Here is a 15,909-nt window from a genome sequence, read left to right on the forward strand (position 1 = left end):
GCACTTCGGCCTCTGCCGCCGCAGTGCGGAGAGGAAGCGCCGTGACTGAGCATTTCAAGAGCTCAGGCTAAGTGAGAGGCCTGTCCTGTCCTGTCTCTGGTGTCGGATGGTCGGGGCGGAGAGGTGAAAATGGTCCACCTGACTGAACCAAATATAACGGCATCCATGACAAAATCGTTCATTCTGCATCATTTTATAAAGCTACTGACCATCACCAGGATGAGCACAGTGGAGGATTTCTGCTTCTCTTGGCCACTACCTTCCAGAGTATCAAAAATGCTGCATCTCTACTCCAGTCAAAACAGCAGTGTAACTTGAGTTACAGGACTTCTTTTCTTCAAAAGAGAAAACTCTCACAAAATCATATAACAAAGCACCAGAGCCTAAGCAGGGTTATATGTACACTCCAATTGCTCAGTAAGCCTGTTAAGAGTCTGTCCATTGACAAGCCTTCACAGCTCAACTTCACTGTGAAAGCCCGTATTTCCCCCTCTCTCCACCTTTCTAGCACGCATGGCTGTGATGAACTTGCTGCAATAAATAATTAAGTTTCAAGCTTCTAATTATTTTTTACCATCTTTCATTACCTCTCAGCAGCCTAAAGAACAAGGTTGCTATTTGAAATATACAGCCTCCACCGCTATCAGCACTCACTTTTCCTCTGCTCAGCTGCTCCAGGAGGTTTTTTTTTTCCTTTCTTTTGACCCTGATTTGCAGGTGTGATGTCTGGTAACTTACTTAAGTCCAGAAGAAACAAACACCTGCTTCCTATTCTACCTTACATCTTTTGGGTTTTACTCCATCTCCATCTCAGCACCAGTGAACTTTGCTTTCCGGTAGTGCTATTTAAAAGTAACCAGTTCTATTAAACTGTGGCACTTCTTGCATTTTTTTAACTAGTATCTTCAGCAAGAGAGGTGTATTTCTTTGCCTTCAGGAAAGGAAAATAATAGCTTTAATACTGATGACAACATATGCTATGTGCCATACATTCTTGAACTCTTCCTATTGCAGATTTAAGGTATATGGTCCATCACTTCAAAACAGCAATGTTCATTTGGGAGCCTTAACAGTTCCCCCATCAGAGAACTCTTCTTTAGTCTTGAGATTAAGATCAGCATGGTTTTAGCCTGTGAGAAGCTAGCTGAAAAGGATGGAATGTATCAGCTGACAAGAATCCCCACTTCAGTTTCACAGAGAAGGGTAGGTGCGGGGGACTTCTCTTCTGCCCTTGTCTTCTCAAAATAAGAAACTGCAATATTGGATTTTGCCTTCTGATATTATTCTACCTCTGTCTAATGTGATGGGCTACTGAGAAACAACAAGCAATACCAGCGCTAATAAGGTTTTTATTTTTGGCACACTGTGTTCAGCAGCCAGTTATAATGGGTTACATGGCAGCAGCTCATAATTAGATAATTATGGGGAAAAAAAGCCCTAAACAAAACAACTTGCTGCTTTTCAAATAACAACCACAAGAACATTGACAGCATATAAGCTGTAAGTAATTCTTAAGCAACTTCTATGACTAAAACAGTATCTTCAAGCTCTGCTTAGATGAAACCATATATATTTGTTTATACAGGGAACTCATCAAACTCCTGCTTCAACAGATGGGACAGCATTAGTCCTTGCTGCCTCCACACAGCCCATTCAGATAAGTTACACACTTTAGCACAGAACTATTGTACCTGTTTAAGTTTAATCACTCCTTTCTTTTTCCTTCCAGTTTTAAATATAATCAACACAAGTAGGACTCTTTCACCTTTTTTTTTTCAGGCTCACTACAACTGCCAGTAGTTAAACCAAACCAACTAGTCCCCATTTGTTTTGTTTCATATAGTACCCTACGCCAGTAGGTGCAGTGACAGTGTGCAGTAGATGTAATGAAGTCCCATGGGCCACACACTGTTCACACAGCCACTCCAGTATCAGTATCCAGTATCCCTCGCACATCACACTCCTTCTGTTACTGTCTAACACTCAGACATCATACCTAAAACTTCAGAGCATATACACCCATTGCCTATCCAACTCTCAGAGGGACCCTGAGATAGACACCATTGTCCCATTTTACAGATGGGAAAACTGAGGCAGGAATATTAATGGCTTGTCCAATATGGCAAATAAAAGCCCATCTAAGAGTTTCCACTTCAATACTGTGGTTGTATCTAAGGTACCAAAATCATGGCAACAAGAAGCCATGCTTCAGAATACTAAGCCTTCTCCACAGACTACAAATCAGGTATGTCAGCAGCAGTTTTTGCTTTATACCATGAAGGGAGAGATTCCAGGTGAAACATGAGATTAAGAAATGGTGGTAGAAAATAATTCAAAAGCCAACCAGTGATGAATTCTGTTTAATACTAGGAAAGCCAAAAAGACATGCTTCAGACCAAAAAGTATTAACTAGAAGGGGAAAAAAAAAAAAAAAAAAAAAGAAAAAATGAACAAGACATTTCAAAATGGTTTAAGCTGACAGCATGTTGTTTTATTTCAGATTTCACAAAAGAAATACTTTATAAAACTAAAACCAGTTAACCCAGCCACTATCAACAGAGGGTGGTATAAGCAAAAGACACTAGGTCAGAACCTGCAGTGAAGAGCCATCTGTTCCTGTCACTGGAATGCTCGTGTATCCTGTCAACTACCAGGATACTTCACTGGGGGATGAAGATGGAGAGAGCCAGGGTTTTACAGCAGTTCTGAGAAGCAGATTAGCTCCTCCTAGTTGGTGCTTTGTTGCTACCCAGGTCTCCTCTGTATCATAAGTGTAGCAAGGATTTACTGATTTCGGAAATGACAGATCCAGCATAGCAAAGGCAAGAAATTTTTCAATTGAATTTTATGCAAATTTCCTTCAAAAAGGTACTGTATTTTAAAATCAGACCATCAAACTGATTACTTAGCTAACTTATGTGGGATTTCCAGTCTCATTACTGAAAGGAAAATGAATACACAAGGCTTAAGCAAGTCTTGTGCTAAATAAAATATATAGGGGCTTTGGGTAGATCCTTGTATGTTTGCCTGAGCTTTGATTATGGGAGAGCAGGGGCGGGAGGATTTTTTCAGTTACTGTAAAGGAATTCTATTCCCTGCCCTCCCCATTCCAAATTTTTCATTGGGTGGCGAGACTGGAGGTGAGAGGGAATAAGGTAAAGCACTAATCTTAATGCTTTACTAAGGTTCTGATACAGCAGGCCACAGAACCTTGCACAAATATAAACAAAGTACCTGCCTAGGGACAGCTTTTCCTGTTTTTATCATGCCCAAGTTAAGGCTGTTCAATACAGCAACATCTGTCAAACTATCCACCCTATCCCCCCAGGCCCCTCTCTCCTTTGAAGAGTACATGATGGCAAGAATCCTTCCTTCTACCTATTCCTTTCTGAAAAGGGCAGGGCAGTGGGAGAAAGAAAAAAACAAAAAAAAAAAAACCAAGAAACCAGATTATTTCAGAGATGCATTTTGGTTTAACAAATGGGCAACTTTCCCTTGTAGAATAAACCTTCCCCTCCAAAAAGGGATGTTTCTTTTCTCCTATAACCCACGATAAATTAAAACCAAGTAAGAAGTCTCTGGTTTGACACAATAAATACTTAGAATATAGCAAATTAAAAAATATAGTTACAAAACCCTCAGTGGAATTCTCTTTCTGACCTAAACTGCAGACAGATTCTTCACAGACAAAAAGTATCTCCAAAATCAGCTGCAGCTCCTCTCCTCTCCCTGTTCACTAGGCTTGGTCAACAAGTGCTATCACATACCCTTTGGAATACTGTTAAGACAAAAACAATATAAAGCACAAGAAATCTACTCCTAAATTTGTTTTTTATACTGCCAAGGGTGTAGGAAGCAACCATCTGTGGGGAACCCTCATTGCAGTGCACAGTGACAGTGTCACAGCACTACAGTTAACATGGACAGGGAGACTAGGGGGAAAAACAGCCACAGGAAAGGAAGGAGATAGAACCCATAAAAGTTGGGAAAGGAAAAGATAAGCAAGAAAGAGACAGAAAAAGACCAGTTGAGTCCAGCTGGACTTCCCAGTTCTGGCAGCAGAGCAGATGAGATGTTGAACAACAGGAAGAGTTCCTTGGGGTCTGTCATAACATAGGAATGTTGTTGGCATTTTCTTCGTCATTGACAGTGAGTAAGGAGAAGTTAACCCTCTCTGACACTGACACGTGGCTCTGCCAGTGAGCTGTGGATGATCCCAATAATTGATTCAACACCATCTCCCTCCAGCAAAGTGCGGTGATCCCCTTCAATAACATGGACAGATACTTTTCCGTCGCATACCTGCATAAGTATGAAAAAGAAGAACTTTTCATTCACAATTTACAACCAGCTAATCACCTAGCCACTTTGGGTTTGTCAGTCTTCTAAGTTACTAATAATTTAGACCACTGCCTCTGTCAAACTCAGTTAAAAATAGCACCAGTTTTACTCTGACACATTTTCACAGACCAGCTGTGGGGCACTGTTTGGAACCAGTGTTTTAAAGCACAATAGTTTGACAGCCTGACAGGTGGTCCACTCAAATATAAACTAGGAGGAAGTCAACCAACCTAGTACCAAAAGATTAATTTACCTGCAATATCAAAGAATGAATGATAAAAGTAGCTACTTCCAAGCCCTTAAGTAAACCAAATAAACACCCCCTGCATCTTTCTACCACCACCAGGAATCTTCCTTTAAGGTCATTATGTAACTTTAATAACATATAAGTTAGCCTGGAATCAATAATGACTAAATTAGATGTCTGAAGGGATAAGGAAATGCCAGAAGCAGGAAGGGAATTCTGAAAATCACTTCCTTTTCCCCTGATATTTGCACCAATTTAACCCTTGTATGTAAGCAGGGGCTAAAGAACAGTGACGTTATCTGGACTACAGGCCAAACCCTGACTTTTTTTTTAGCCCACAAGAAACCCACTTCTAACTACTACCTTCTCAGTGAAAAAAATGCAACTGAGAAAAAGCTGTCTTTGTCAGAAGAATGACACTTGCTCTTCAGAAGGGTGCCCTCATTCAGTGAACTAACTTTAGGGCCTACAGCGAAAAGAGACTGTAAGATGCTCTCTTTTAACATTGTTATTATCCAAAGTCATTCTAGAGAGCTGCAAGAACCGGCTATAGAAAACACTTATCCTATATACAGGCAAGACTTTCTGGCCCTCACTACCCACAGAAAATGCCTGGAACCAATCATCTCATTTGCTTTTGGAGACTTCTAATTCTTGGTAGAGCATAACAGCTGCAGAACGATAATTTCTGTCAGGTTGGTTTTGTCCTTTTTTCCTCAGTACAGATGATTTCCCATGCTTTTCTTTGTCTTCCCCAAGTATCAAGAGAAACTCAACAATCACCAGTGGGCCTGAGACTGACCTCTGAGAGTTTATAGTCTCTACCTAGACCTTCCTCATATTCATTGTGAGATTTTGCCCGCATCAGTGTCACGTTCCCATGATACTTGGAGTCTGGTATATACTTGTCAGCAGCCTTCAGTTTATGGTAAAATGAAGTAGCAGCAAAGCTGAGTGCTTCACGATTGATGTTTGTATGAATCTCAGTTATTAGGTCTACAGCAGCATTCACACGAGCCTCCAGATCTTTCAGGGGCAGAAGAATCTCCAGCAGCTGGAAATAGAAACATTTTTTTTCCCACATTAGTCTCAATAGCTGAGAATCCCATCTACATTAAAAAAAAACCACACCCCTCTTGCGCAATATAAAGACATATAGAAACAGTACCTTATTGTATTCAGTGCCCATAAATTGCTGAACAAAGGCACACAATGCTTCAGTCTCCAGTGCAGCCTCATTACCTTGGGTCAGTTTGGCTCTGTAGCTCTAGAAAGGAGAAGAATACAATGTGAATGTGCGAGGGATGTGCCTGACTTAAAAGTCAAATAAAAACAATTAGAGAACCAAAGGTGCGAACTGGGAAAAAAGGAAGGGGGGAAATCCCTTGAGGACAGACTAGAAAGAAAATCCACAGGTAATTGCCAAGAGCCTAGTGTTCTCTAAAGTACAACAAAAATTAAAGGGAAGCCTTAAGCAAGGTTTCCTCACACCACTACAAGAGGATCTTGACTTGCAGACACCAGGATCTTCCAGAAGACATACTAATATTATGATTTATCATAGCAAGAACAACATTTGTGCCTGAGCTCTTGCCACTTAATGAAGACCACCTCTCATGTGCTACTACCCTTCAGCCATCTCTAAGCAGCCACTGTCTACAGTTGTCTTCCAAAATCCCTGTGAAGAAAAGTCTGTCGGCTTTTCAGATTGCACATATCTACAATAGTAAGCTCCGAGAAAAATGAGCCCTGATGAGAGATGATGGTCCCCAGAAAGAAGATTCTCTTTGCGCCCCTTACCTGGGTATATGCTGCCACAAAGGAATGAGACCCATCAAAAAGGAATAAACTGTTGAATGCATGGGAAGCATTTTGTTGTGCTTGCAGTTGGGAGCACATTTCAAAGGCTACACAGGCACCAAAAGAGTATCCAGCAATGCGGTAAGGTCCTTCAGACTGTATCTGCTTCATGCAATCAATGTAATAGGCTGCCAGGCTTTGGATGCTGTCCAAGGGAGCGGCTAGAACATGGAAGTGAGTTAGAAACAGACTGGTGAAAAGACACTGGCAGAGACAAATATGTTTTCATGCACTCAGAAACAACCCTGATGGAAACATCCAGGTTACTTTGCAGGTAAATTACTAAATTATGGTTAACAACTTGCACTTAGGACAAGTAGTGGTAATATTCCTGCTTTCCAAGGACAGGTTGAATAGGATGCTTTGACTTTTGCACACAAACTCTTCAATCTAATCTATTATTCCTCTTGATACCTGGGGATGTTTGACATGACCCTATACAGACTAATACGCCTGATACTTGTTCTTCCAAGTTTAATAGTCTAGAAACAAAGCCCTCTCTATAAGCAACTACAGTTCAGAATGTTGTGTGTGCAAATTCAAGATGAAGAACTGACATACCTTTTGTGCACTGGAGCCCATAGCAGGGCATGTGAAGTCTGGAGGCCAGAGTGTAGAAAACTGCAATGGATCCTTCAATGGGGTGAACAAGGAAAAGAGGGCGCTCCATGCTCTGAACATCATTGAGACGAGTAATAGTTGGCCCTTCTGGGTTCACCAGTAAGTTGTTCAGATCTAGTTTTGGAGGTTCGCCTGGGCCTGTCTTCATCAGTGGGGATGACTTCAGCTCTTTGAAGGAAAGCACACCAGACAAACGCAATTACTTTCAGTGTCAGTCTTGGTCATGTAGCCATAGTCCTACCAGACAACCTCAGGGCTGCTCTAAATTAGCCTGCTGCCTCACTACATCATCAGGTCACAGACAAAGGGATCTTCCAACTGTCAATTGCTCTGCAGCACCTGCATATGCTTTTAAGCTTCCTGTAAGCATGACACTACATTGTTTATTCCCCAGATAAGTAAAAGGTCTCAAATTGCATCCTACAGAGAGCTGCATAAGAGTACTCATGCATGCAGCTGCTAGCCGAGCAAGAAAGCAGCTTTCACACTTGCTCGTACATCCCGCCCCAGAAATGATGGGCCTGTCCCAGTGGTCAATACACTTCTGTGACATGTCTGTCACTTAAGGGCTACTCAATTATAACTTTATTTCATGATCTGATAGGGGTTTATGTCACTAGAGATGAAAGCAATGGACTGGGAGTTTATTTGGATTCAGGTGACTGGTAGCAACCCTAATCCAGACACTCTACCCTCTGCTGTCCTGGACTTGGAAGAAAGTTCACGCAGCTTGTTGATCGTAAGGAGTCGAATTTCTCTCATGGTCATAACGATGTCATAGTCTCTCTCCAGCATCTGGCGCACCTCCACACCCATCAAGGAATCCAAGCCCAAGTCAGCCAAGGAACTCTCAGCATTCAGACTACTCACATCACGGACCCCTGCGAACAAAACAGCATACTAGCAAAAGGCCAATTTCTTTTCAGGTTTAGGCCTCTCTAGCAGCCTTCTCCACTTTCTTCCTTCTCCTAAAATCTCAATGAACTGCAGCTACAGAGCTGCAGTTTACCTTCCACGATCATCTAATACTTTCGTAAGTCACCTCTTCTACAACCCCCACCTTGTCATATGGGATCTAGTATTTAGAGTACATATTAAATGTGCACAGATTTATGGCAGGGGATAGATCAGTCCCAACTAAATAGCTGTGAATATTTTCACATCAGCTCTAGACCAAATATAGAACAGCCAGTCAGCTAGACAGATTTCACACACTGGAGGCTCTAACTGAAACTGCAGTCCTAGACCTAATGCAACTAATCCTCAGCTACAATGGGATGAAAGTTATGTCAGTGATGGTTGATTTCAACACTTGATGTCTATCACACTGGAGGAGGAGATGATATGTTTAGGCTTCATTGCCTTTTCCCCTTTAATTTTCATGCTGTTCAATCTCTCACCCTTTCCTTACCCGTAAAAGGCCTCTCATAATAAGACCTGCATCTACAGCTTTTTGTCCACTCCTCCACCTTGTGCTGTGCCAAGCTGCCACCCTTCCCACTATTAGGCTTCTTTACTAGCTCATCCCTTTGTTGCTTTCATACTCTGTTTCTTCCAAACTAACCCTATAGCTGATGCGATTTCCCAGACACTTTCCTATGACTTCTAAAAGCCACATCTGCTCTGAGAGGTCAGATTTGCTGTCAGTGAGCTGCAAACAACTCCTTAAGTAACACTCAAGAGACTGTCTTTCATTATCGGTACCTTTTTTGGTAGAAAACAAAGGATCAATAGTCAGTTCTGTCTGCAAAAGAAACAACTGACGTGGGACATAGGTGGAGTTGACAGCGATTATTCGCTACCCGCACAAAAATAAGAGATGCAATGGTAAAAGAAAGCGGGTTCAAGACAGACAGAAGGACATGATACTTGCAATGCATAGTTAAGCTATGGTTATAGATGTTCACACGAGATGACAGCTGGTAAGTGAATACACTACCAGTTAAGACACTAAATAGAGAAAAGCTACTTTTTGCAGCATGGGGACATACCAAGGTGAATGTTTGAAAGCTGGAATAGTACTCAGAAAGTTAGTTATGTATTTGATCTATTACGTGCTGCCCCAGAATTTTGCTGTTGGGGGCTGTTCCTGTTGATTCTCCATTTGGAGAAAGGTACCAGTTTACTCTAAATAAAACCCAAGCCACTGGAGTATATATGCGTACCTATGTAAACACAGTAACAGAGAAAAACCCATACAAGAAACAAAGTCATTATTTGAGAGAAGGAGCAGTGTTAAGAAAAAAAAAAAAAAGAAATCAGTCTCACAACAGTAACATACCCACACCACAGGAGATCGGGAAGAGATGCTGAACAGAGCACTACTGCTTTCCAAAAGTTTGGAGAGACTAGACACTGACCAGTGACAGCACTTACCCAGGATGTGAGCAACAGCTTCTACAAGATCCCGCTGACTACCTCCTTCAGCTTTCACTGAGACCTTCTCTGCTAGGACAAAACTGGACATGACAGGATGAGGTTGATTCAGGAAGACATCGAGCACCTCCAGGCATGAGCTGATTTGTTGCGGAATCGTTCCCCCCACCACAATGTCTTTGTTTCCCATTGTCTTCAGCAAGATACCCACATCACCAATGGCTCCCCACTGGATTGCCAGGCCTGGAGGAGAAATCAGAAGAACACACTAAGCAGCTAACTAAAGGACATGGCAGCAACAAGAGTGAGTTAATAAAAAAGGGACTTAATAAGCAGCTATGCTAAGGCTTGCATTTCCTTTGTACTGTTAAATGGTCAGTATTCATTCACACATGAATGACTGGGGGAAACATCTAGGAGCGGAAAACAGCCTTCAATGTACTTTATCAGTCCAGATAAGTGCACAAGTTTCTGGTGAGCTGGTCTTCATCTGGATGTTTGGCGAGACAGTTTATACTGTGCAATGAGTAAAGTCATCTTACCTGGGAGTCCATCCTTATGTCGCTGCTCACAGATACGCTCCATGGTAGAATTGGCAAAGCCATAATTACTTTGCCCAGCATTTCCTCTTCCACAGCTTACAGAGGAGAACACAACAAAATAGTCCAGGTCTGGACACTTCTTACGAGTCACCCTTGGAGCAGAGCAGGAGAGAGAAACCTCATCAGAAAAACCTGCTGATTGTACTACCACCCAAGGCTAGTGCAAGACTAAAATGACTAAGTTCGATCAGTTCTGTGACCTTAAAAGCAGTTCTTATTTGTCCCTTCTACAGACACTTACCAATCCAAATGAAGGGTGCCTGAATACTTGGGCTTGTTGACCTCCCAGAATAATTCTGGGCTCTGATTTTCAATCATGCCATCTCTAAGGACCTATGGGGAGCAGGGAGAGGGATTGAAAGAGAAAGTGTAGTTTCAGTATCTCCAGTTTCTCTGTTTAATATGCCACATGGCTTGAGAGATGAGAGGATATCACTGCGCAATGTTATTTTTGTAACTTCACAGTACAGACATATCCCAAACATCCCAAAATATGACAACACAGCTTTTGCCAAGTCTGCTTTTTTCAGTATTTTTTCAGTATTGACACCACAGAAGTTCTACATGGGATTTTTCTTGTCCACAGGGGTCTAGGGCAACATCTGTGTTACCACAGAACTGAACTTGCTGGCCAAACACTGTTGCTTCTCAGGTCAAGGGAATAGACCCATAAGCCTTTAGTCACCAGGTAAGACCAAAGCATAGTGTCCTTTGAAAGGCAGAGAACTTTACTAAAATTGTATGAAGCCTGACTGCCTTCAGTAAAAAAGTCACTTGAATGGATGCTGCCTCTTAGAAGTCCTAAGCATTTTTGTCACTCACCACAGCCAAATTAAAGATGCCTCCAACTGGTCCAAGCTGCAAAGCTTCTTCTATCAATAGCTGTGTTCCTTCTAGTGTTCCAATATCACTGGTAGATACCAACACTTCGATTCCCAGTGCCTTCCACTCTTCAACACGTTTAGCCTGGTAGCCTAGAAAAAATAAAGGTGGACAGTGCCTGGGATGAAGCATCCCAACGATAAGGCTTTGGTTAACCTGCTCCTTTATGCTTTTCTGACTAGATAGGGACTCAATAACTAAATAATTCCTAATTCAGCTATAAGACAAAAATTGGACAAAATCTGAACAGTAACTAGAAATCATTTGAAATTCAGGAATATTCTAAATAGATAAAAGTGGAGAACAGCATTGGGAGACCCTAAGGGTTTGGGTGGTGGTAGGGGGAAGGAAGGAAAAGCATAACTGTGTAGAGAAATGAACAAAAATTTGGGTACTGAGATAGGAAAGATTGGCTAGATTACAGCAAAACAACAGATTATAGCAGCACAGCCAGAACTTGAGAAGAAGTATTTGATCTATGTGTTTGTACACACAAGTGGTGTGATTGTGAACTTGCCAAAAGAAAGAAGAAACCTGTAGAGACAGAGAGAAGCTGTGTTATGACTGAATTTGTATGGGGAAATACTGAAGACTATCACTGATAAGAAATCTCAGTGCTGCCACTGTAATCAAACTAACACCTTAAATCTGAGTAAAAATGTTTATGGATGTAATCAGATAGTAAGGTCCATCTTTACAAATGAGCTATCTAAGGAGCAAGAGTGAGCATCCACACATGTAACTTGAGGGACAAAGTATCTTTAACAAGGAGTTTTTAGGCCCTTCCTTATGGCATGTGATCCAACACGCTACAGCTAGTGGACAAGTCTGTGAGGTAGCCAGACTGCAGAGGGCACTAAGGTAAAAGAAAGGCTACAGAAAAAAATCCTGTGTAATAGAGAAAATGGGTTGATAGAATTAGGAAACATAAAAGGGGGAAAGTAGTAGTTGGAAAAAAAGGTCAAGCTAAAAGATAGTTCCTCCTTTACAATAAAGGAGACAACAGCTTGTTTGAAGTGAGATAATACAGGAAAGAAAAGAAAAGAGATCAAGACGTTATTAGTCACCAACAGGACACTTAAAAATGGAGAGAAACTACAAACTGAGGTCTCTTGAAAGGCAATCATGCTCCCTGTCCCCTTACAATTTTTGCTTACCAGTTCGTATGCCAGAACGCGACGTCAGTATAATTTTCTGTGCTCCTCTCTCAACTAGCCACTGGGCCAACTCAAGCCCAAATCCTCCTAGGCCCCCTGTGATGATGTAAGACTTGGTAGGTAGACAGGAGGTTCGGGAGATTGCAGAGATTTTAACTGGTTCAGACTTTCTTAAAGAATACTCCTTTTCCTCTTCTTGGACCTTCCCCCCACAAAAAAAAACCCCAACCAACCAAAAAAAGCCACAAACAAAAAAACAAATAACACAAAGAAAACAAGAAAACAAGAAAAAAAAAAGTAGTTACAATCAGATACATAATGCATCTCTGTATCTCTTATCTCTCCATGCTATGCTCCTCCAGCCAATGTGAATGAAACTTGCAGCAGCAGTGCCAGACTTGACAGTTACAATTGTGACAGCGTCAGCAGTAAAAACCGACCCTGTGCTGCCTTACTCATACAACTTAAACTTGAAATGGATAAAAGTATCCAATCGTCACCAGAGGACGGCCAGATGCATCAGAGAACCAAAATCATTATCTCATTACCTTGATCATAACTTTGCCAATATGTTTTCCTTGTGCCATGAATCTGAAGGCAGCTTCTACCTCTTCTTTGCTGAAGACTGTACTCCTCAGGGGCTTTACTACACCATCTTTTATGCCTTTCTTCAACAACTCTGATACTAGCTCCCACTCCTGGTTTCCCTCATCAAATATTGAATCTAGTAGGATCCCATGAAATGCCACATTCTTGAGGAAGAGAGACATCCCTAGAAAAAGCAATTTGGTTATGACCTGATGCTGCTGACATTTCAAAATGGAGCCTATCCTCTGCTTCAAACATTTCTGGGAAGTTCACAGGAGTAAAGCAATCAAATGCTTGAATTCTACATTTTCCAAACTCATTCTTGCATATACTCTCCAAATGCTATATTCATTATGTTATTCTCTTACAAGCAGACCAGTTTCACAGAAACTCCACTCCCAAAAATTGTGTGTTGAGAGGACAAGCTATATCATGGTCAGTCTGATATTAAAAAGGACATTTTTTTTGTCTAGTGACAACTGAGTTAGAGCCACAGGGGAGCTAGAATCCTACATACATCATGTCTATCTCCACAGGAGACTCTTCCTCATAGCAAGATTTTACAACATGATAGGATCTTTTGAAATTTAATTAGAATAAGGAAGCAGACTGTCGACGCTATATGCAATCATTCTATAACAGGAGAACATAGCTGTAATTTTTCACTAACACACCACCTTATAACATTCAAAAATTTTTTCCCACCCAAGAGAAACCAGGTTAATCTTGCCCTGTGCCTTCAAAATTGGTAGATGCTGTTGACTACCTTGAGGGACAAGAGGCCTTGCAGAGGGGTCTGGATAGACTGGAACACTGAGCAATCATCAATCATATAAAGTTTAGCAAATGCCAATTGTGCACCTGAGACCAAGTAACACCAGATACAAGTATAAATTTTGGGGAGGCTGGAGAGCTGCCATGCAGAAAGGGACCCAAGGGTGCTGGGCGGCAGCTAGAACCTAAATGAGAGGCATTTCCTGATGGCCCATCTTACCAAGATGACTGTTGTTAGACAGATCAAATTTGCCTATTTCCAAGAAGCGCCCATGTCGAGCAAGACAACGCAAACTGGCTTGGAGCTTCTCTTCCGCCAAGGAATTTAACACGAGGTTGACACCTGCAATGAAAGAAGAAGCAGCTACTTAAACTCAACTCTGCTGAGAGCCTAACTCTGTCTTCAAGTGACTCATATTGTCTTTAGAATGTAAAACTGCATAACGTGGCATAGCTGACAAAAAAAGTAAAAATATTTCTTGAACCCCACCTTTTCCATTGGTAACTCGAAGTATATGCTGCTCAAAGGTAGTATCCCTGGAGCTGGAAAAGCTATTAGCATCTAGCTGTGGGAATCTTGCTTGAAGATACTCACGTTTCTCAGTGGAACCTGGAAGTAGAAGACAGGTTGAAAGATGTCACTAATTTAATTTTTATGATGAAACAGCCCATTTTCTGCTGCACATCTTTCCCCCAAGGACTGTAAGTAAGCCTGAGAAGCCATCTCCAAGATTTCAGTCTCTCAAGGTGTCAGACCTTAGGACAAAGGCTGTCTGGTTGCTCCTGCACATTTATGAGATAGAGCAAGGACCAGAAACAGATCAGAGCCTTTCAAAGGACAGGCATTGGATTCATATTACTAAATTTAAAATGAGAAAGCCATGATCTTCTTCCATACCTTTGATTATATAGTGTACAGAGGTAGATAAATTTGACCGTGCTGTGGAATTTTCAAGTACAGAGTCAGTAGCTGTATTTACCATGTATCCTGTTCTCAGCCTGGAAACTAGATCAAAGCTACAGCAGATCATATTGGGGGAATAAGTATATACCTAAAAAATATGTATATACTTATATATATATATATATGTGTGCATACACATGCTTCCTCTATTTATTATCTACAATCTATTTCTCCCCATGACTTTGGGCCCTCAGTACTCACCTACAGTAGCAAAGACACGGCAGCCCATGCTCAGGGCAATGGCAATGGCTGCTTGGCCCACACCTCCTGAGCCAGAGTGAATAAGGATACTCTCACCCTTCTTCATACCACCTCGAACCACCAAAGCATAATAAGCAGTGGCATAAACCACAGGCACTGAAGCTGCTTCTTCCAGAGTCCTAAGGAGCAAAGCAGAAGAGATATCTTTAGCCTTGGAAAAGGCTACTAGATTCTCCTGATGAAATTTGCATAAGAAAGTGTAAGAAAGTTGCATTAAGAAAGTGTAAGTGGTTGTCAATCATACAGCAGACTACCACAGCTGCCAAGCACAGCCGAGTTTCCTCATTCCGCAAAACTATTTCACTAACTAACCAGTAACATAACCAACACTGAAATCCCAGTGTATACTGAAACACATGAAGCTAAGAGCGCAAAAAAAGATGAGAGCCTTGTGCAAGCCACTGTACAAAAACTAGTGCTGAACTCCTGCAGTGAATCTAACCCAAAATCCTACAGTCGCTTGGGACACTATAGCCCTGTCACCATTTCCAAGAGGAGAATCTACCCACTGTACAGCACCCAGGTTTGATCAGGGCTGTCATCAGCCTCAGGCAGGAAGGCAAATCTTAACCAGAAAACAGAAGGTGACCTACCAGTTTTCAGGCACCTCCCATAGAAACTTCTTGTCACAGTCTACCACTGTGGCCAGCCCCTTTGCTGGCAGCAATCCCATCACTCTTCTTCCAGCCAGGTCCCGTCCTGAGAACTCCATGCCCAGCATGCATTGCTGCAAAGCCCAGTTACCTGAAAGAACATTAACCCCTTTTACAAAAAAAAAAAAAAAAATTCTCTTCTAAAATTCCTTTACTAGAGCAGCAGTCCCTGAAAGTCTAAACCCCAGAGACCTGAAGAGTGCTGGGATTTTTCTATTCTGTACACAGTTCATAAGTTGCCATAGTTAGTCTCACTCCAAGAATGGCAAAAAAGGACTTGGTCTCATTAAATCTTAAGTATTTATCCTTGATGATATTGCTTTAGTTTCCAGTTTTCATCTGAGAAATTTCAGGAAAACATCTTGTTTCAGAGGCAATTCTGTCCCTCTGAAAAAGAATGATACATAAACTAGCAAAGGATGATCACCACAAAAATATGTAGTGAATAAGTCACATTTTAGGCAGACACTTATGTCAGTTAGAGAATCATAGAACAGTTTGTGTTGGAAGGGACCTTAAAGATCATCTTCTTCCAACCTTCTGCCATGGGCAGGGGCACCTTCCATTATGCCAGGTGGTTCAG

At 41.6% G+C, this 15,909-nt stretch overlaps 1 protein-coding gene across 1 annotated transcript in view; it reads right to left on the reverse strand.

The window, feature by feature from the left end:
• Window positions 1-1,332: 1,332 nt before the first annotated feature.
• The window catches only part of FASN (fatty acid synthase), a 43,118-nt gene continuing 28,541 nt past the window's right edge, over window positions 1,333-15,909 (reverse strand). The window contains exons 28-43 of the mRNA XM_039562512.1: window positions 15,267-15,417; window positions 14,614-14,792; window positions 13,939-14,058; window positions 13,669-13,791; window positions 12,635-12,858; window positions 12,087-12,288; window positions 10,870-11,021; window positions 10,289-10,380; window positions 9,988-10,139; window positions 9,446-9,688; window positions 7,762-7,950; window positions 7,010-7,237; window positions 6,389-6,609; window positions 5,757-5,855; window positions 5,391-5,642; window positions 1,333-4,302 (exon numbers count right to left, since the gene is read on the reverse strand). Of these exons, the coding sequence (XP_039418446.1) occupies window positions 4,165-4,302; window positions 5,391-5,642; window positions 5,757-5,855; window positions 6,389-6,609; window positions 7,010-7,237; window positions 7,762-7,950; window positions 9,446-9,688; window positions 9,988-10,139; window positions 10,289-10,380; window positions 10,870-11,021; window positions 12,087-12,288; window positions 12,635-12,858; window positions 13,669-13,791; window positions 13,939-14,058; window positions 14,614-14,792; window positions 15,267-15,417 (2,765 nt within the window). The 3' untranslated portion in view covers window positions 1,333-4,164. The remainder of the gene's footprint in view (window positions 4,303-5,390; window positions 5,643-5,756; window positions 5,856-6,388; window positions 6,610-7,009; window positions 7,238-7,761; window positions 7,951-9,445; window positions 9,689-9,987; window positions 10,140-10,288; window positions 10,381-10,869; window positions 11,022-12,086; window positions 12,289-12,634; window positions 12,859-13,668; window positions 13,792-13,938; window positions 14,059-14,613; window positions 14,793-15,266; window positions 15,418-15,909) is intronic.

Source organism: Corvus cornix, chromosome 18, assembly GCF_000738735.6.
Source record: "Corvus cornix cornix isolate S_Up_H32 chromosome 18, ASM73873v5, whole genome shotgun sequence".
Lineage (NCBI taxonomy): Eukaryota > Metazoa > Chordata > Aves > Passeriformes > Corvidae > Corvus > Corvus cornix.